This window comes from Argiope bruennichi, chromosome 8, assembly GCF_947563725.1.
Source record: "Argiope bruennichi chromosome 8, qqArgBrue1.1, whole genome shotgun sequence".
Lineage (NCBI taxonomy): Eukaryota > Metazoa > Arthropoda > Arachnida > Araneae > Araneidae > Argiope > Argiope bruennichi.
Genome location: NC_079158.1, coordinates 92788618 through 92806911, shown reverse-complemented (window position 1 = coordinate 92806911; position 18294 = coordinate 92788618). Strand labels below are relative to the sequence as shown.

The window sequence follows — 18294 nt, the reverse complement described above, 5'->3', positions numbered from 1 at the left end:
AAATAGATTAAAAAATGAAAAGAAAAGATAACCTTTTATATAAAATAAATAAATTCTTATTGCGAATGTTTACATTGTCAACATATTTGTTTATGAAATTTAAACCTCATTTATTATGCGTAATAAAGTTACTTAGTATTAAATTTTGATTTAAATGCTGATTTTATCTACATAATAAAATGATTTAACTTCACTGCCAATAAATTATGTGAAAAGATATTGTACACAATGGAAAATAATTGAATAGTAAACATCATGCCGTTAGTAAATCAAATTTTATGCGATATGCCAATAAGATTTAAGTACATTAAGCTGTTTAGTAGCTTTTACGCAAATTATTCTGTCACTAGATCCTGAAAAATGACTGGATAATATCTATTGTTTTTATTGAACAAAAGATTATTTTATTGGTTATTTTTATTATTTCAAAGAAATTAAAAGCTAGTAATAACGATCAGTTAAATCAATAAAGGGCTGTCAAGACAACTTTTGTAACGATCACTATGGATGGATTTATGGATTATTAAGAGTTTTTCATTTTTTTATGTTCCAAATAATAAATTGTAAACTATTAAAAAGAAAAACATGTTCAAACCTTTACATATTGAATTTTATTCATCTGAGATTTTCAAATATTGATTGAAATTATTAAAATCAAATTTAAATGATGGCACTCATAGTTTCGAAAACTGTAGTGTAAAAGAAAAGTTGATGTCTGCTATAAACTTATTTTTTGACAATAAAAAAATGACTAGTTTCATTATTTTTTCAACAACTGAATTGAAACTTCTTTCTTATATCATAATGCAGTATTTGGGAGACCGAGATTTAGTCATCAATTTTTTGTTGTTGCTGTTGTAGTAAAATCGTTTACATTACACTTTTTTTTTTGAGAAAATTGTTAGATACGAATCACATGCTCATTGCATATGAATATATTTCAATCTTACCTACATATAAACTGGTCATTTAAATAATAGAAATCATTTTTGCACTTAGTTTAGCATGTTGTTCGAATTGGTTAACACTAAAATTGCATTGTTGCTGTTCGATGTGAGCCGAATCTATTCGTATTCAGATAATGTCATATAGCGCCATCTCACAAAATTTAGAAGAACCATTAGCATTTTGAGGTACCATCCTGTGGCAACATTGCAGTACGACAAAAATTTACGCGATGGCACTATATGACAATGTCAGAGTGTGAGCAGGTAGAAAAAGGCTCTAATAATAAGTTATAAAATAATGGGTTTTTAGCATGAAATTGCGGAGTTTTTTCATGAAAGACACTTATATAGAAAATCTGTAAGTCCAAAACCTCATCTAAATATAAAATTTGATCCAAATCGCTACAACCATTTCCGAGATACACGAAATAAATTTATATTTTATGCATATGCCAGAATTGCCCATTTAAAGTAGTAAGATAGGATTGCTAAAATAACTAAATAAAAATAAAGAGTGAACAACGGTGATTTGTTAAAATGAGAAATATTATTAGACAGAATAATTTGAAAGATGATAAAATATTCGAATACATTAATTATATTTAATGCGATTATTTCCTCTTATACCTTAAATATCTTAGCGATTTAATGGTTTACTCTCCCTTTTTAATTATCTTTTATTTCTTAATTTTTACTTAAATCTAAAATGAATTAAAGTTTCTAATAGTATTTTAATAATATATGTATTAAAATATATAGTGGTTATATTAAAAGTCAGAGTTTTAAAATTTACTTTTCCATTACTTGTTTCAAGATTGTATTTGATTCTCGGAAATGTATTAAATAGCTGAATCAAATGCAAAAAGGAATATAATGTGGATACTAAAGAAATAAAAATAGAAGTGTGATTGCTTATAGACAGATAATATAAGCAATTTACTACACTCGGAGACGTTTATTTTCAAATTATTTAACAAATTCAAAATTCCCACTTCAAATTAATTTTTTTGAGGAACGAATGGATGGCAATGTTGAGATTGGAAATTTGACGAATAACATGGCAATTCAGACTTCTCGGTTTTTTTCTGACTAATTGCAAAAGTTTTTATCGAATTGGGTATTTTTATAAATAAGTGAAAACATAATATAGGTAATTTAATTTCCTTTTCTGTGGTCTTTCTAGTTTCTTTTCATAGGTACTTTCAGAAGAGAGACGAAAACTATTATTTCAATTATAATTTATTTTATATCTTGAAAGAAAGAGCTTGTGAAGACTTTTATAAATAATTTATTCAATCGCATTAAATTATAATCTTATACAGGAAAATAAATAAATATTAACTTTTTTTGTGAAATATTTTTATTGGTTCAGTTAGATCTGATGTTAAAAAAATGTTTGGAATGAAAACTAAAAATAAGAATTATTGCATTAGAAAAACGTAAAAATTTTTAAACGAAATCAAAATTGATTTTGATATATGTAAATTATATGTTCAGATATGCTATGTAAATATTTTGCTGTGCTTCAAGTATCATGATTATTTGTAAACTCTTTTCCAAAATTATGGAAATTGTAATGTGTTTGCATTACATTTTATAAAAGCCATGATCTGAATACATTTTTTCGAAAAACCTATATTGCGAAATATTTTCTGTGTCATATGTAAAAACATCGGATCAGTTTTGAAATATATACTAAACTGCTTTCTTTCGCAGAATTCATTTTTGCTTTTGCGAAATCTTATATCTTCCACGTTCTTTCTTTGTTCTCTAAACTGAGAAAGATATGCTTTGAATATAAATTCAATTTCTGGTAACCTGAGATGTGATATGTTCTTTGCGAAGCGGGATTTCTTATGAATTTAACCCCGTATATGTGAAGGAATACATTATGTGATATTTTTCAGTGTTATTCCTTCTAGTTTTATCATCGCAAAACTTTTATATTTGATTTCGTCTTGTGTAATTCGACATGAAATGTAAAAAATTTACAAATATTTTTAAAATAAATATTTACATTTGCTTGCAATACGTTTCAGATGCTACTAATTATATTTTCTTGCGTATCTTGAAATTTAGTTAGATGAAAATTATTTTGATATAGGATATGTTTCTCATCCCTAATATTTAATTCCTCTTAACAAGCGAAAAAAATCATTATAATATATTAGTCATAATATAACTAAAATTTTAAATTGTCTCAAATTTTAAATCTATGTTTGCAAGCATTATGTTGAGATGAAAATAAATTATACATAATGTGAAAAGTCAAGGAATTCTTCAAGCTGTGATAGAACATTTTCAGAACAGAGTAATTTTTATATACTTGACGATAACCCATTACAGCAAGATAACAATTTTTTTTATGTGTTTTCAATTCCTTTTGTTTTTCAAAAAAAGTTCTACAACAGAAATGCATTTGGATTGAATTATTTCCAGTCTTTTAAATATTGCTGGTTTATAAACGTTTCAGAGATTCAGATACATTAAGAATCAAAATCATTTGCACTTTGCAAATCATGAATCTCTAGGTGCTTTTTTAGCCAAAAACTGAACATATTGAGTATTTAAAAGGATCCTTTATTTCCACTCCCTTCAAATTCATTAGTATAGATATGGTTCATGTATTGACACTTATTTCAGATTCATTAATACTAATATGGATCCTGATGGTCATTTCTTTCAGATTCAACAGTACAAATAAAAATATAAATAGAATCACTCACATTCGCTCGATAATATTCAAGTACAAGATTTTTTCTTATACTAATCCTTTATACAGTGTTAACACAAAGTCCATCGCTGCTTATAAAAAAACTTATCGCAAAAAAAATATTATAATTCAGCATATGGTTGTTTCGATGCAATTGATTTTTCAGTCATTTTGAATGTAAACTCTTTGATAGCTCGAAGATATATAGATCGACGCTCGAAGACAGCTTTAGATATTGCCTAACTTGTAGGATATCATATTAGATAACAGGCTGTATAATCCTAACATTGAATTATTAATTTCTTCAATTAGCCATGTAACACAATGTTTAAATAACCCACTCCCAAAATCTAGTGGAGTAATAATGGTTGAGAGCGTGGACATCATGGAAGTTCCACCCGATGACTTAGATGACACGATTTTTATAACAATCGTATATTAAATCGTGCGTATATAAATTATTTCTGCATTAAAAGTGGCATTCGTTGGACTAAAATAAATTAAGAACATGACTATTAAATGATAAAACTTTTATTGTATAAAATTCCATGGCTCTTTAGAAATAATTTATTTTAATCAGAGAAAGATTTTTAGACAACATTTTATTATATTCTCATCAGTTTATCATGTCCTCAATTAGCTAACCTTTCAGATATCTCTTAAAATCTGTATTCGTTCTGCATTTCTTTAGGAATTTCAGCGTATTCAAATTTGTTTCCCTTGTATAGTTTCACGCAATCATTGGTTTTCCTCCATTTAGCATCTGCTTAATTATTTTTTTTCTTTTCTCCATTTGAATTATCTTGATTTATTGTCTTTTCATAGTTCAGGATTTATCGCAGAAAGTGCATTCATTTCGTGACCTGATAAGATTCTATTTTCATTTATATTTAGATGTTCATAATGTGTTCAATTGATCAAAAATACAATGACTGAAGTCTATATGAGTGAATAAATTATACTAACATAATTAATTTAAAACAAAAATGAAACACTTAAAAACATTCATGCTGCAACCTAATACGAAATAAATCAACAGCCAAAAAGAATGGTAGCAAGGATGCAATAAAAAAATTGAAACATGGAAACATAATATTGCGAACAATTTGTAATTATAATCCTGACAAAGCTAAAAATTGCTAAAAATTTATAGAGTCCAAGTTGGCAACTAACTTGGCAACGAATTCAGGGATTTGTCACCGGAAATGAAGGATTCTGAATATTCGAGAATCATGATATTTTTATCAGGACTCAGTGTCCAACATTTCTTCCAAAAGCATCTTTGCAAATCGTACAAATTATAAAAGACTGAGAGTAGCCATTAGTCAGTATCTGAGTTGAGCTCAAGCATGCAGTTCAGATAATTTATTTAGCGATTTCTCTTTTAGCCTTTTGTACCATTGCAAATGTTTGCTGTTTGTGTGCATTTGTATTTTCTACAAATGATGTTTTATATACGTTTTGTCTTTCTTCTGTTAGTTGAGTTTTATGTTTTCTTGTAGAATGAAACGTTCGTTATCCATTATGGAGCCTTTTGAACTTTTAACCGTGAAACATATGGATGATTTTTTGATTTTCCGCTGCTATGTAATATCATTATTATTGAATCAAAATTTTATTTGCTGAAATAAAATTATTTCAAGCGCTGGATGTATAATAATGAATAATAAAATTTCGTAGATGTAAGGCAGCAAGAGATGCGCGGGGATAGAACCTGGGACCTTGTGGTTCGCAGTCCAGTAACTAAACCATGATACAAAAGCCTAAGCTCGTGTAGCGTAGTCGTTAACTGGATTATATGATATTCACCACAGTACTCTCTCTCCAGTGAGTCAGAGGTGAGACGAACGATATGGCTGTTCAGTGGTGATGTATTGAGCTATTAGCTGTTGTCTAATGGGCCGGTATCCAGTGGAGTAGTGAATGTGTGTGGATGAGTGGTTGCTGCGTCAAGTGAGACTGACAACTTTGGTTTTGCTGCGTCAAGTGAGTCTGACGACTTTGGTTGCGGGTAGATGGCGCCGCAACAGCTGTTACGAAGGTTGAAGGTTCATTGACCGAAGTCACCAATTTAACGGATTGCGATGAGCGAGGATAGAACCCGGACCCTTGTGGTTCGCAGTCCAGTAACTAAACCATGATACAAAAGCGTACGCTCGTGTAGCGTCGTCGTTAACTGAATTATATGCTATTCACCACAGATGTTTGCTGGAAAATGTGTTTTGGCAATTTTTTTTTTAAATCATTAAAAATTAGGATAGTTGCGGAGTATCTTCAAACTACACATTTAGCACATTTAGGAATAGAAGCTTTTGAATTTAACAGTGATACGTAAATAAACTAGATTTAATGTTTATAAGCTTTTAAATTACTTGTAATAATGAGAACGTATTCTTAGGAGCAAATTCAGTATTTCAATCAAACAAACGATTTCCTATTCTTAGAAGAAGAATTCTAAAACACATTTTTTCAATTGAAATAATTCTAAATATTAAACGGTATAGAAATTTTCAATATGATAATATTAAAGAGATTTCATTTTTATTTATACAGTATAGTTTATTTCACTGCGTAGTGAAGGAACGTATATAAGCGAAAGGGGAAATAAAGCATCTCCATAAACACATGTATCAAAATGATCATTTTTTTTTTCCTTTTCTACTTTAAATCAATTTTGAATTTGGCTCTTTATTTAATTTACTAAGAGTCTCTCAAAATTTAATTGAATATAATCAGCACTTCCATGCAATTTTCAATAATTCTCTGCATTAGAGACTAAACAGTTGCTTTTAAATACTTGAAATTGCCATCTAAGAATTTTGCAATCTATAAGCGGCATCGAGGATGAAGAAACTTTTGAAATATTACTGAGTTAATGCGCTGTGACACAACCTCATGATCATTAATGAATTTCCCTTATTCATATGCTTTTCCGATTTATCACAACGTTTTAAAAGCAATACGCTCTGTCGTATCTTCTTTCAACTCAGAAAAATAATAATTAAGAAATTTTGAAAAATGTAAAGTAGTTACGATAATAATATTTTCAGGCAGTAATTTATTTCCAGAAATAAAATGAAGCTTATTTACATTAGAAAGTCATGACAGATATCTGACATTTTTGCAAATTGATGTAATTATTGCATTAAAACCCGATAATCTACAAAATATGACGAAAAGTAATGTTTCTCATTCAGACGGAAATGTATGCAAAGAATTCACCTATTTGGTTTTTGATATTTTTGACTCAAAGAAATGAAACATTTTTAAAGCACAAACTATTAAAATATCAGATTTCATATCGTTTAATTCTAATTTAGTGTCATGAAATGACTCGTAATCAATTATCTAAATTATCTAATCATCAAGTAGTTATAATTATTAGATTGTTAATAAATCATACTGTTAAGAAGCACTACGATATCGTTTTGATACAAAATGCTAAAATATATTTAGGTTATATTTATTTCTTTTTCTTTGATAAAGAATATATTTTATAAGGAATATATTATATGCTGTGGAATACTTTCAAATTTTAGAGATTTTTTTCTTCAGTAATACAGCAGCTGATTATGAATTTTTCTAAAAATATATTAACAAAATTATGCCAAGTAAGATATCTTAAGTTACAAAGATCCCGAAGAGATATCTAAACAACACCGTCATTTTATTTTATCTTAATCCCTCCCCCCTCTTTTTTTTTCTTTAATTACTGTTGTTTAAAAATAAAGCGGACTAGCAACTTGTTTGAAAATAACTTTGTTGAGAATCATTTATTGTTATACCATTTCTAGCCGAATTGTGTTTTATATATAAGTGTTTTGAGAGCTTTGCTACTTTGAACGACATTCAACCCTTGACTTGATATCTAGTAAAATTTTAAAATCAAAATCATCTTAGGAAAAAAGTTCCAAGCATTTTCTTTTTTAAATTTATTTGAAATGGTTATATCGGTTTTATCACTTACGTATTTCAGACGAATGCTCGAAAAAATACATTAAAATATCTATATTTTTTTCTTATATTATTAGAATCAAAGCCTCATTTAAAAAAAAATTATAATACAAATAATAACACTGTATTTCAGTGTTATTAAACTGTAATTAACATTAGTATTAATTGTGCAAAAATAATTTAGAATTTCACTTACCTGATACAGGATTAGTATTCTCCTCATTCATTTCCCAGGCTAGATGAATGGACGAAGCTGTGGCTGAAACTAATCGAAGTGTCGGTGCACCAGGTGGATCTGTAAGTAAAGCATTGGGACTAAACAAATATTGCATTGAAAATAACACACTGAAAGTGTAATTTTAGCTTTGGGTTAATTTAAATGAATCAATACGACAATGAAAAGAATTAATATTTCATGATATCTCGAAAAAAAAAGTTCCTTTGCATAACGGAATTGTTTTATGAAAGTTTAGATGGCAACGAAATGAAAATATAGTTAAATTTGCAAGCCTTCACGCTGTTCGGTGTCATCAAAACAAAAACAAAAAATGTTCGTCTATAAGAAATTTTTTTTCAATGTTCCCACTAATTATGCGAAAATGTAAGATGCTAACGAAATGAAAATATAGTTAAATTTGCAAGCCTTCACGCTGTTCGGTGTCATCAAAACAAAATGTTCGTCTATAAGAAATTTATTGCTTTTTTCAATGTCCCCACTAATTATGCGAAAATGTATAGTTGGAGTTTACTTTAGTTATACTAACGTCTCATTTTAAAGCAACACTAGGGCTATTTGGGGACAGAACTCGTAATTTTGAATCGCGGTCAGATGTAGAGTTGGAAATTGTGCAATATAGTACTTATATAATGCAAGGATTTCTGTAAGATACATATCTAATATAATCATTTCTATAAGATTTTTGTGCACTGCGCTTTGAATGGCTGGTTCTGATATTGGTAACCCTAACTATCGAAATGCAGTTTTAAGAAATAACCTGTAACATTGAGTAAACTGTAAGCAAGATTACATGTAGTGACGTCATACTTTTATGTTAATTTTAATTATGAATCATACTTTTATGTTAATTTTAATTATGAATCATACTTTTATGTTAATTTAATTATAATCGTATCGGATTGATATAATTAAACCGAATGTGGTTTTTAGATTAAGAGTACTTAAAAGTTTGACTGTTGATGCGTTTGGGAAAGTGAAATTATATGCCGTGGGCGAAGAAAATTCCTATGCTTTATAACAGAGCCAGTAATTGTAAATAATGACATTTCTGTAATTCTACGCTTCAAGGAATTCTGAATTTCGATTTCGGGAATTTATAGAGATTAATTACTGTTACTAGCAATGTAAGGTTATAGATTTTAAATATTTGAAACAGATTCGTTTGATATTTTCTGCTCCTATAGAGAACATTGGATGAATCCATTTTATATAATAGTACATTATCTTGTCTAACTGTGCATTCAAAAAAAATTGATAAAATAGATACACCATTTCCCCAGCTTTACCAGATTTTGCAAACTTTTTATTTTATTTGAAAAGTCAGGTATTATAGATATATCATAAATTGACACTATACTATGCATTTGAGGTTTCGATACATTTTTTTTCTCTCCGTATTCTCAATGGATTAATAAATTGATAGAATTGTCCTGTCATAAACATTAAACCGATTTCATCAGGTTGAATTTTATGTGAGACTTCCAGGCATCAAGAGTTTTATGGCCTTTAGCTTTCAGCCTTAATTTCCACTTTCAGAGAAATCACAAAACATTACCTCATTACACATACATATAGAGAATAGATTTGACAGTCTCATAACCATAACCATTGAAACGATTTAACCATTTTTAATTTAATAGGATAATGACCTCCAGAAACAACATTATTGGTTCGCTATACTTCCCACCACCAAGCTCCATTTTCAGGTGATATAAAATAAAAGCCTAATGAAATATAAAGAGCCCCAGTCTCAACCATTTGTCTGATTTTGAAAACTTATAATACCATTTTACAAATACGACATATCAATTAGAAAACTCCATGTTTGTAACATAAGTATAATTTTAAATAATACTTTTTTTTTGCTGTAATAAAATCTAATTTATTAAATCTAGTTGGCATGCTTAAATTAAGAATTTTAATCAAATGAATAAAAAATATTTTATCAAAAATGGGTATTAATTCTAATTTCAGGCATGATTCTCTTTTCATTTTGATATGTTTCTCTTTTAAAAGAGGCAAATTATTTTCTTTATTCTTTATAAGTGCTTGATATAGTAAAAAAAAATTATCTAAGACAATGTTTGTGCATCCTGAATTGTACTTCCGACAATTAGAAAGGCTTAACTTGAAATGTATTTAAAACGAAACCTAAAATTCTCAAAGAGTAAAAAAAGATAACATTTACGAAGATTTATTTTAATTTATTTAATCTTACATGTCTATTTACAAAATTAAACATTGCTTTAATTACCGCATTAAGTGACAAATGTAGCTTACATACATTAACAAATGAAAATAGTATCATAAATAAGAATGAAAAATGAGATCGGAGACATGGAAATGTAGAAAGACATTTTTAATTCATAAAAACTTGTCTTCCGCCTCGAGAAATAAATCTGGAACAATTATCTCCCCAAGTCTCTATATCTCGCTTATGAAATATAGCTTATCAAATAAGTGGTTATTTTTTTATTTTTCATTATTTAATGATGATGTATTTATATGTTGATTTTTATCTTAAGAAGCATGCAATCTTTTACTAAAATCAATATATTTAAATTAGTTCATATTTGGTCACATCATGCTTATTGAATGAGAATAAGCATGATGAGTCTATGAACTTGTTCATAGACAGAAGTTCTCTAATGTCAGAGCTCAGCTACAATAAGGAATTTTCAAAAGTTGAATTCCTCTATCACAGACGATCCAACATGTAAAATGGTAACCATGTATAAACATGTTGAGATTCATACGTTCTACTAGTATAAAGTGGAAATTCTAAGATAATGGCTTTGGCATAGGTGTTTATTATATATTCATGTAACCATGGTTAGAAATTACGGAATTCAGCAGCCCTTTGAAGAGTTTCAGAGTGGAACTTTATCATAATTACACTAAATAAAAAGTTTTGATTAAAATTTGATATAAAGTAATAATTTCCGCAAATCATTTAATGGCAAAAATTCGACCAATTTTACAAAAAGAATACATGTGAACGATTTCTCCGAATTTAAAGTGTATTTCAAATGGCATATTTACATTTCCAAATCCATTTTAGAGATGAATAATTTATATTTATCCATTTATAACTTAGCCTAATAATTAATAAAATACATTGATGAGTCATAAATAAAACTATCAATACAATAATTATCACGGAAATAATGTATTAATTCATATAATGCATAAATTATTCTATTGCCATTTAAAAAAAATACAATTAGATAATAACATTTTACGCGCAATCGACGAATGGATTTGTAATCGATTTTGATAGACGAGTCAACTTTGATGGATTTATTTTTGCAGAGGCACTTGAAACATAACAGCATAGCTTTGCAAAGCAGCTGCAATCGACTATAGGAGACAACAAATAAAAGTAATGGTCCCATGAACCAAATAATATGCTTAATAATCTTACAATTATCACAGATTAGCTTATACGACTCTATTAAATAATAATGAATGATATTCCGATTATTGCTGTTTATCTTATTGGCTTCAATCTGTCACATCGAAACCACTTCCAATAATTTAAAGTAAAACTTTCCTTGTGTTTTTGAACTTTGCTCAGTTTTATTCATCTTTCACGATTTCAAAATGAATATGAATGTTTTGTGACAAATTAAAGAATTATTGAATTAATTTTGAGCATATCAAAATACTATTAATCCTTTTTAAAAAGTCAATCATAGAATTACAAAATATCTCACTTGATATAAATATTGTCTTAGATACTAAATAATTCTTATTTATAATTCCGTAATGGTGTGCAATTTAAACTTTGCAAAAAATTTTAAAGGCATTTATTGAATACGTCACGTCGGATATACATTAAATCTTTCATGGTTATGATGCATTAGAGTTTGGTATGAATGCATAAAAAAAGCATAAAAACATCAATGATCTTTGAAAGATAAAATGCATCACAAAATTAAAATAATGTGTCAGCCAATATCTGGAATGTTGATTCAATATTTTAAGTTTAAGATGATCAATCGGAAATCCATTGAATTCATTAAAATTTGCCCAAATAAAAAAGCAAGATAATTTAATTTTGGAAGGTTTTAAATAAGAAACAAAATATTATCTTGATATAAATATTTGACATAATATTGATGATTATGTGCTTTTGTGCAATCGATTACTAAAGTAGGGGCTTACAGTGTTTAGCTGTATAAGGAACAATATATTTTTAAATAAAAAATAGATCAAAATCCAAAGATTAAAAGACTCATAAAAATTCATAATATTTACTTTTGAGTTAAAATTTATTACTATCCTTCTTTCAAATTTTAATAAATGAGTCAATTAAATTGTTTAAATCGTTTTTCACTTATCACTACATGTAATTTTGAGAGCTTTAACAGTTCTTCAAAAGTCTAAATATGAACTTTGTTTCATATGTGAGATATCTTCTGTATTCTTACTTGATTATCAATACTTGATTTATAAAAAGTTTGAAACAGACATACAGTTCCTATTAGAAAAATAGCTTAGATAAAATATTTTATAATTTTTGAATCATTAAATAAACCCCTTATAGAATATCTTCAAAATTTAAAATTTTATAGTATTATATAACATTTACTACATTCCGTAGAATGTTATTGACAGTCTAAAAGTTTAATAAAAGAACTCTATCAAAACTGTAAAAAATAACATGAAATTGTGATGTTCGAAGCTGCTAAATTCAATTAGATACAACCACAGAAACGAGAGTATTTTTAATAAGAAAGCGTGAAATATTAGAAAGCATTTTACTCTGAAAATTGAGAAGCACTTTATAAAAATGTATACAATTTTTAAAAATATATTCGTCATTTCAATCATTATGAATTCTGATTTTTGAAGTCATTTACGAAATTTTCCTAATTGGTTATATTTGCCTGCATGAAATGTATTAGAAATTATCTGCTGGACCACAATGGTAATATACATTCTAAATAGTGAACGTTTCTATACTTATTCTATAATTAATATTGGTTCAAGGTAATAAAAAATAAGAACCTCTGAAAATGAAAATTGTTTTAATCTCTGTTTATTCAAATATCGTTGAATAAACACAAGTTTTAAAAGATATATCATTGACAATTTGCAATGCAAATACGGGCGAAATTATAAAGTAATTTTTTTCTATCTTTATAGTTTTTTTAATAATCATTTCAAAAGACTGTAAAACTGTAAAATAAAAGTTATTTCTAACTTTAAAATCAGCCAGACGGAATGAAAATAATATTTTTATGAAAAATGTCAGAAATTAACGCTATGAACACACTGTCTCGTTTCATGAATCTATTAGAAGTTGGATGAGAAAACTTTAAAAGAAAAACAAATAAAAATAAAACAAAACAACGAAGCATTCAAGTCGTTTTTTCACTGTGTGCCTCTTCTTTTCCTTTAAGGCTTTCTAAAAAATTACACGCCAGAGAAGAATTTTATTTTTTTGCCCTGCCACTCTCATGTCAGATGTTGTAAAAATGCAAAGAAAGCTTATTTATGTTTCATACTTCATGAATATTTAAAGAATATCTAAAATAAAATTAGTCTGCTAATTCTTGGGTGTTTTTGTTCGTTGTCTTTTTTTCCTGATATTCGGCGAGATACGTTTGAACTTTTAATGAAATTTGGAGAAAAAATATTTAAGGAAAAGTCGTTGGGAAAACTGAAGGTGACTTTAAAGTAATATTAAATATTTCAAAAACGAAAATAATCTTTAGCATTATGCTAATTTCAGATGTAAATTCGTTGGACAATATGCTTTTTTAAATTCCTTAGTTTATTTGAGAAGGTTATTCAACTGAAACAAATACAAAATAATGAAATGTATTAAGACCTAGCTATGTAAATAATATAAATTATAATTTCAGTAATGAAAAATAGAATTAATGTCCTTTAGGAAGCGACAGTAGGTTACATTGCGACAGTCCTCGCAATTCTGGAAAGCGATGGGATGAAGACACTTGAAGCGAAGGATGAAGGCACTTAAACTGTCTATCTCGAAATTTCCAAGCCACCTTAATGGAAGAATATTTAGTAGACCAGATTATGTTTAGAATAGCATTTACAACGGATCTTCTGTTGAATTGAGATTTCGAGTCTGGAACTCTACAGTGTCAAAACAGACATTTTACCGTGTTAGGTTTAGGATAGCATATACAACGTATCTACAGTGGAATTGAGATTTCGAACATGGACCTTTTTAATGTCAAAACAGGCATTTTACCGTATTAGGTTTAAGACGGCATATACGACGGATCTTCTGGAAAATTAAGATTTTGAACCTGGAACTTTGCAGTGTCGAAACCGACATTCTACCGTGCTCGGTATATGATAGCATACAAGAAGGCTCTTCAGTGGAATTGAGATTTCAAACACAGAACTCCAGCCAAGATATATATTTTATCGTGATAATACAACACTTATTTACTATTTAAGGTTGGAAAGATATGTCTATAAATCCTATTAATAAACTTTTCAATATTTTATACTTACTGAAAAAATTGTATTTCTGTTAATCTAGCATTTTTATAAAAATTTTGATCTTAGTAATTTAATAATTCGCTCATAATATTTAATGGATTTAGTTTATAATTTTTTTGATATAACTCATTATTAACTAATGATGATTATTTTCATTGGATGCAATATTAGGATGAATAGTGAATTATTGTGACTAATGAACATGTTATAACATTCCCCGTTTCCCAGTACTGATAAGACATTGTGTTGTACTGATTCATTGTGTCGTCGCTGTTACTTACTAAACTCCTCGAGATAGCCAGATGTTGTATTTTTTCACCTGGGTGATCTCGCATCTGGTCATTAGCGACTAGAATGAAAGACCACATATGGAATTCCTCGTCCCAGAGGTATTGATAGTACCTTCAAAGAGAAAGGGGTGACTAAACATCTGGATGCTAGGTGTTTCTCTTTGTGAAAGGACCTTCCCACGACCCACTGGCGCCGTTGAGAGAGCATATGGCTCAACCCCGATTGGAAGAAGGAGAGTTCAAATGACCAATGTAAATTAAAAGGCGGAGATTGTCGCTGAAATAAAGCGCGGAGATTTTTTTAGAGAGGAGAGAAGAGACGAATTGCAGGAACTGTTGGACTACGCCCAGGAGTTCGGAGTCTGAGAAACTACCCGTGGAATGGTCGTGTTGACGAGATGAGAAACTCAGTTTCAAGAAAAACCTTCGATTTTGACTGCTGTATCTCCTACTACAGGTGTAAATAACTATTTATTTAACCAAGATTAGAACACGTTGTTATTTGTATATATAGGGTGGAAAATAAAAATAAAAAATGTCTGGAAATTCTGTTTCGTTATTTGATCAATCTAGATCAGGGCATTACAATGTCAATGAGATGAACTCCGACAATTCCTTTAACTAAATGAAATATGACTTTTCAGTCGTTTTTCTTGAATACTCAGTTATTTCAGAATAATTTAATTTTTGTGAATTGTTTCTACTTTTTACTTTTTCCCTGTTCTTTATGTTGCCTAACTATTATTTTGGAAATTCAAATTAATCATCATCGCTAAAATCGTTTCTAATTTGTAATCATCATAAAACAAACTAGTCAACTAAATTAAAAATGATCTGCTTTACGCAAATTCAACAATAGGAGTCAATCAATCTTTCGAACCTATTCAAAAGAGTTTTGTCTCTTTGAGCTTTCTTTTGTGTCAAGTTAGCACCCGAGGACAAAAAAACTACCTAATGAATGATATATTTCCTCTGAGAACCAGTATTAATTCCAATTTGGTGAAGCAGAATAATCTTTCATCTGATGAATTAAACAAAACAAAAGATGACTTCAAGTTCACATTGTTAGAAATCACCTATTAATTGAAGGTTAGCGTAAACAGTATTGATCAAATGTTTTTAACTGTTTTTTTTATAAATGACATTAAATTAATCAGAAAAAAGACAAAGTACATAATATTCTTTAACTGCTTCTCTGAATATCTCAAGTTAATCGGATCCATGTATATTGCAATAGATTATCAACCCGAGAAAACTCCGGCTTAACAAAATGTGTCAGCATGATTTGTATTATACGTTTTTATTCTGCCCGATACTTAAAAGAAAGAAAAAATTCTGCTTTTAATGGCAGTTTGCCAAGTTTTGTTGTAGAACTTTTCCATTGGATTGAGGAACTGAACAAGTTTTTTGACCGATTACAATTTAGAATTGCTACTGGATAAGTCAGTTATGTTGTAAAGATTTAAAATATGACGATCGCGAGCAAAATATAAAGCAGATGAATCGTTAAATAGTGATTATGAAGAGATGGACTCTGGATATAATGGGTTAACACACTTTCATTTGCCCAAGAAAACTCGAGAGAAAAAAAAGAAAGAACTGATGATAAAACTCCGTGCTTACGCATCTGTCAAAATTTAAAAAATCAACTTAAAATCTGAATATTCTGTTGTATTTCAGATCGTTATAATTAATAATAAAATTTTTTTAAAAATGTGGGAAAAAAATTGGTAAATGAAATGGTTAAGTGACATTTTGTCAAATTTCGTTTAAGAAACATTCTAACTTAAATTAAAGCTTATTAGAAAATGAAAGATTTAAATTTTTTCATTTAAAATATTTTTAAAAAATGCTACTCGCAATGCAACCAAATTTCAAGCCAAATATATAAAATTATTTTGTTTAAATATGAAATGAAAATTTGTTTGGTAAAATAATCCTTCTATAAACAGTTCCTGATATTTATAACATTTAGATTAATTTCTTACGGAACAATACCTGTTGTAACAATAATTAATAGTATACATTCTATGCTCTCACAACTACTTCTTCCAATGGCAAAAAACTTGGGTATATTGATAATGTTGGGTATATTGATAAGATAAAAAAATGAGCTTTTAATTTATTTAATTTTTCTCTTTGCTGTTTTTATTGCATTTCATCTTGATGCTACTCAAAAAATATACTTAATGCACAATCTCATGAATTAATAAATTTATAAAATATTAATTTAATAAAGTCTAAAGCAAGAATTAGATTTTTGCAAATTTTCAGGCGTTATTTGAATCACGTTCCGTTTTATTGAATTAAACAAATGGTGACTTGGTAAATTTAAAATGCATAAATTTAAATTCTCTCTCTCGCTATTTCTTTGACATTTTTTTATATATAATTTTAGTGAAATTGGGGTCAGTTTTTCATATATTTTTTTTAAAAATTGAAATTATTATTATGTTTTTCTAATTAGAAAGAAAATAAAATAAGAAAAACTTCAAGAAAGAAAAATGTAATGGATTCAATACTTCCGATTTCCATGCTACTATTAAAATATAAGATGTATGAATGCTTACTTTCTTTTAAATGAAAACAAAAGAAGACTCTATTTGTACGATAATTTCTCCGTAAAGAACATAACATCAAGCAACATAATCACAAAAGGTTTGTCCTACCGTACCAAACTCTAGAGTTTGCACTTGAGCTTCGTCTGAAGGCGGCCCTGCTCCTTTATTGTTAAAGGCTTGAACGATAACCTTGTATTTTGTGTTCTTGTTGAGATCCGTTATTTCGCATTCCAGAAGTCCGCCGAGAGATGTCTCTAGTGTCTTATAGGCATATTGGTCACTGTTACGGCTTTTGTAACCAACATAGTAACCATCTATTGGAGACAAGCTATCTTCCTTCAATGGAGGCTGGGGGGAAAAAAGTAGATTTCAGATTATGAATTTCAATTTCCTTTAGATAAATTTCAAAAGTGTTTCATTTTTCTGATTGTTTTAAAAATTATAAAATTTGAGTACAAGACTGCTTTCAAGCATGTTGTATTACATTTGTATATTTTATTAATGATGCAAAAGTCATACTATTTTGTGTATCTTTGTGTGTCTGACAGCTTATAATGTATAATAAAATTGTTGTCGAATTATATTTCGATTAATAAAGCTCCATCACAGTAATAAATTTTAAAAATATATAGCATTTTTTTTTCTTGAAGTATTGCTACCCAAGTATAACAGAGAAAATGTTTAATTTATTTTAATAAAGATTAATACGAATCAAAGTGATAGCATGAAAAGAAAGGTCTTCACAAAAATGTCATGATTCTTTCTACAGTATTGAAAATATATATTTCTACAGGGCAAAATCCATTTATTATTGATTTTCATATGATACGAAAATGTCTATTTTTTATTGATGAAAAAAATTCATAACAATTGTCAAACAATTAGAAATGTAATTCATTTATTATTCTATTTAATTCATTACATGACTAAAGTGTAATAAAGTCACATAACTATTTGCAAACAGAATTCTGATAATTTACAGAGATTTCTAAAAGGTTTTAAGACTGAAACTTTTAAAAATTCACAATATTTATAGATATATTTTAAAAATAATTATTTGAATACAATAATGATAAGCTAATTTAAAAATTCAAATCAATTTTCG

At 28.2% G+C, this 18294-nt stretch overlaps 1 protein-coding gene across 4 annotated transcripts in view; it reads right to left on the bottom strand.

The window, feature by feature from the left end:
• Positions 1-18294, bottom strand: part of LOC129981841 (cell adhesion molecule Dscam2-like) — a 430627-nt gene that overhangs the window by 98749 nt on the left and 313584 nt on the right. For all 4 annotated transcript variants that reach the window (XM_056092863.1, XM_056092864.1, XM_056092866.1 and 1 more), the window contains 2 exons: positions 17303-17537; positions 7811-7909 (listed from right to left, as the gene is read on the bottom strand). In XM_056092863.1, the coding sequence (XP_055948838.1) occupies positions 7811-7909; positions 17303-17537 (334 nt within the window). The remainder of the gene's footprint in view (positions 1-7810; positions 7910-17302; positions 17538-18294) is intronic.